Source organism: Lactuca serriola, chromosome 1 (assembly GCF_051521515.1).
Source record: "Lactuca serriola cultivar US96UC23 chromosome 1, Lser_US96UC23_V15, whole genome shotgun sequence".
NCBI classification, from domain to species: domain Eukaryota; kingdom Viridiplantae; phylum Streptophyta; class Magnoliopsida; order Asterales; family Asteraceae; genus Lactuca; species Lactuca serriola.
In genome coordinates, this window is record NC_136408.1 from 211,491,388 (window position 1) to 211,495,512 (window position 4,125).

The following is a 4,125-nucleotide window of genomic DNA, read 5'->3' on the forward strand; positions in this document are numbered from 1 at the left end:
TATTTTTCACTGCAGATGAGGTAAATATTTATATATACATTGAGTATATTGTCCAGTTGTTTACATTGTTTTATTTGAAAATTTGAAAATTACATTGTAAAAATGAATAAGTGTTATGCAGTGATTTAGTATATTTGAAGGGATTGCATAAATGTGACATGATTGTTTGAAATTACATTTATTGATTAAGGGTTATTGTAATAAATTAGGCAACACATATTACAAATCAATTTTTTGCTGACGTGTTTCATCTATGTAAAATGGAGAATTAAATTACAGGAAATGTAATTAATAAGAAAAAACCAAAGATTGACAAGTGACAAATAATTAATTTCAAGCTCTAATTGATTGACACGTGACAAATTTGCTACTCTTTTATTAGGTAGGGAGATTATAATATTTTTATCTCACGCAAAAGATGGACAAAACTCACTCTTGATTTTTCATCTACACAAAAAGACCTAAATGACCTTTTCATCCTCCTCATCAAAAACATATGCACAAGTAGGGGTAGTCATCTCATAAAACCATATGAAAAAATCTAAAAAGGGTAATACTTTAGGAAAAAGTGAGTTTACAAGTTAACTTAAAGAAGCCATACAAAACCTTCTTTACCATTGTTCTTGTTACACTATACATTATACAAGGTGGTAAACTTCTTCAGCTTTTTTTATGTTATCTTTCGTTGTTGTAGCTTGACTCACATCTGCAATGATAAAATTGTAATGAGTATTAATCCTTTTATATTTTTTAACACTAATAGCAACTTATGTTTCTTTACAAATAATAGTAATATACTTTATTTTTTTTACATATTTCTGATTTACTATTTCCTCAAGGAAAAGAGCAAATATATAAAAAGAACTCCACAAAACAATTTGTACAACCCAACAATGAAGCTAGCATTAACAATAACAAATTAATTCTGATAACAGCAATGGGTAGATAGGTAAATTGTAGCAATTTTATAGCTTGAAAAACGTTTCCAATTGTAGCAATTTTCACTAATATAACTGAATAAAATTTGCCCTAAATTTTTAGTAAGGTATCTACAGCTAAAAGATTATACCTTATTGAGAACAAAATCAATTCTAGAAGTAGAGTACAAACTGGTTTAAGATTTAGATAACCCAAAACAGAGAAGAAGATAAAGGTTTAAGATTCAAAGAAAGTATTGTTGATCAAACACAACTTGCAGCTAATGAAATCTATTTGAATCTTTCACAAGAGTTTCCCCAAAATGTCTATAAATTGATAGTTCATACGAATATGAATTTGTTATAAGCAAATAAAGGAGTAATCAAAGTACCCAAAATCTGATTTCTGTTAAAATCAACTAAGAGATGCCTTGATGATAATCAAGCTAGGGCTTTTAAGAGATTTTTTTTTAATACAAGTGGTGTTGATTAAATGATTATACAAAATCTTAAAAGCAATTAAATTCAATCAACTAAGGTAAGAAGGAATAGAGAATTAAGACTCACTTTAGAAATGGAATTCAGTGAGTTCGGTTGACATCAGGAGAATCGGTCGGAGAATTGGGTGGATCTCGGGAAGTGTCGTCGTTTTGATGGAAGGAAGGAAGCGGATTACCTCCTTTAATTACCCAACCGAGGGCGAAGAAAGAAACTCCGGCGAGTATAGCGGTGCCCCAAGCGTGCGAGTACCATTTGCTGTACTGTCTGATGGCGTACTTCCATTGTTCCCTTAGCGCTGCTGCGTCCGGGTTTGTTATATCGGGCGGGTTCGGGTAATTTGGTTTGATATGACTGCTACTACGTCCAATTTCACCAGAAACTTTAGGGTTTTGAGGGTTTGACGGTGATTTTTGGTGATGGTGATCGTCGGCCATCGTTGGAGAGAACAGCCTCGAGTGATTTATTGGAAATTGTTGCTATCAAATGAAAATATATCTTGATCTCCAACCTTTAATACTATATATTGTGTTAAGCTTGTAATTTATATTTTATAGTATAAAACATAAAGCAACCGTTAAATTCTATCCAATCCATTACAAGTTATATTTTATTTTAGTTTTATTGTCATCCAAATTGATACAAAATGTTCGGATTTTCTACTTTCTAGTTCGTTGATGTGTAATCATTTGAAAATAATAATAATAATAATAATAATAACTTAAAATGGTAATATATTTTTTGATTTTTACACATTTGGTCACTGAGTTTTTTTTCGTCAACATTTATACTTTCAACTTGTTAAACTATACACATCCAGTCCTTATGACCGGTTACTCCAGGTTAACCGGGAAAAATGACTTATTAGTTTAATATATTTCTCATTTTGTACACTTGTAACAACGTAAATTTTTCAAATAAAATTTTCATTTCCAAAAACACAATAAAACTCATTTTTACAATCTCAAAAATCAAAAGTGACTAAAATGTCAACAATCCACAATGAACATCACAATCCCAGAATCATAAAATCCATCACTCGCCAGTGTGTACAATCATGCTGCCTTGGTGTGATCCTCAGAACTACCTGAAACACATAACACATAACACAGTAAACATAAAGCCTAGTGAGTTTCCCAAAATATCACACACGGCTCGTCAGCCACTCGAAGCTATAACTCAATAAGACCCTCCGGTCAATGTGTCTTAGTGGGACCCTCTGGTCCTACAACTCAGTTGGACTCACAGGTCCCTCAACTCAGTAATTCAATATAATACACAGTATGCATATCACAAAACAAATAATAAGATATCTCTACACATAACACATACACATAAGACCCTCTGGTCACACATAAGTTACCACTCAAGGTAAGTATAGTGAGAAGACTCACCTCGTAAGCTAGCAAGTGAAAAATCTCGTACTCGGGAATCTCGAACTCTAACCACCGGTCTAGCCTCCGCCTAACACATATAATAATTATCCTTAATTAATAATGGCCCTCAAGAAGCTAGACTATCCCTTCTACAAACTCATAGGAGGGTAAAAGACCATTCTACCCCTCCAAAGGCTCAATAGTCCACAATTTGACCAAACCCTGAAAGTCAACAAAAGTCACCGGCAGAGAGTACGTTGCACGTACTCGATCTCTACGCCGCGCGTATTGGATTTACGCCCAACGTACACTCCAGTTTCCTCTTTCTCACTAATTTGGTCTTAAACAGTTAAGACCTTGGCTCATTTCGTAGATCCAGACTCTCTAATAGCTCCTAACCCATAAAGTCGGTGACTTTAAGCCTTTGCATGGCTGAAAAGGTCACAAACTCTCAAAATATTCTCTTTTGTCTCAAGGAGCTCATAACTCATGCATGGAGTGATTCCAATGACCAAGGTTAGATTTTTATGACATTGCATCACTCATAAGCTCAAAAGGGGTTGGTCCTAGTCTCTAGAGTTCAAGATCTCATCAAGTCTCCACCTTTCTGGGACAAAACCCTAAAATACTCCATTAAGATACTCATAACAAAAGAGAGGTAAAGTTGGAAGCTTTATACCTCTATAAGAAGCTCTCAACTCAGATATGATCAGATCTAGAAGCTTGGACTCCAACTCCTTCTTCTTCAAGGCTTCCTTTTCTCTTCAAAAACACACAAGAACTCTCAAAATCTCATAAACACACTCACAAGCTCTAAAACGAGGGTTAGGGCACACATAGGGTTTGTTGTCTGAGAATGGTGGCCAGAAATGAGGCCATCATATCCTTTAAATAGTGGTCTCACCCTAAATTAGGGTTTGCACTCTAGGCCTAGTACGCCCAGTGTACCCACGGGTATGCCCAGTTTACTAGGGGGTCTCCGCGTCACATGCATGCTGAAGAGTACGCTAAGCGTATACCTCAAGTACGCCCCACGTACTCGTTTTTCACCCTTTTAAAAATAAGGGCCAAAATGGACAATATCTCAAAAAAGATCAAGGTTCACAAGGCATACCTGGACTCAAGATGTTATAATTCTCCCCCACTAGAATTAGACATCGCCCTCGAAGTCATGCTCCGCAAATAACTTTGGATGCTGCTCCCGCATCTCTGACTCCGACGCCCAAGTCATCTCGGACCCTTTCCGATGCTGCCATTGAACCTGAACTAGGGGCACCTCCTTGTTCCTCAAACTCTTTACCTTTCGGTCCATAATTACGATCAGTTTCTCAATA

The 4,125-nt window shown here is 35.6% G+C and overlaps 1 protein-coding gene across 1 annotated transcript; it reads right to left on the reverse strand.

The window, feature by feature from the left end:
* Nucleotides 1-532: 532 nt before the first annotated feature.
* On the reverse strand, nucleotides 533-1,920 carry LOC145049133 (uncharacterized). Its single transcript, XM_078997702.1, has 2 exons — nucleotides 1,485-1,920; nucleotides 533-706 (listed from the first exon to the last, which is right to left on the reverse strand). Exon 1 carries the CDS (start codon nucleotides 1,850-1,852, stop codon nucleotides 1,499-1,501), a length of 354 nt encoding a protein of 117 aa, XP_078853828.1. The 5' UTR covers nucleotides 1,853-1,920; the 3' UTR covers nucleotides 533-706; nucleotides 1,485-1,498.
* Between the last annotated feature and the right edge of the window lie 2,205 nt (nucleotides 1,921-4,125).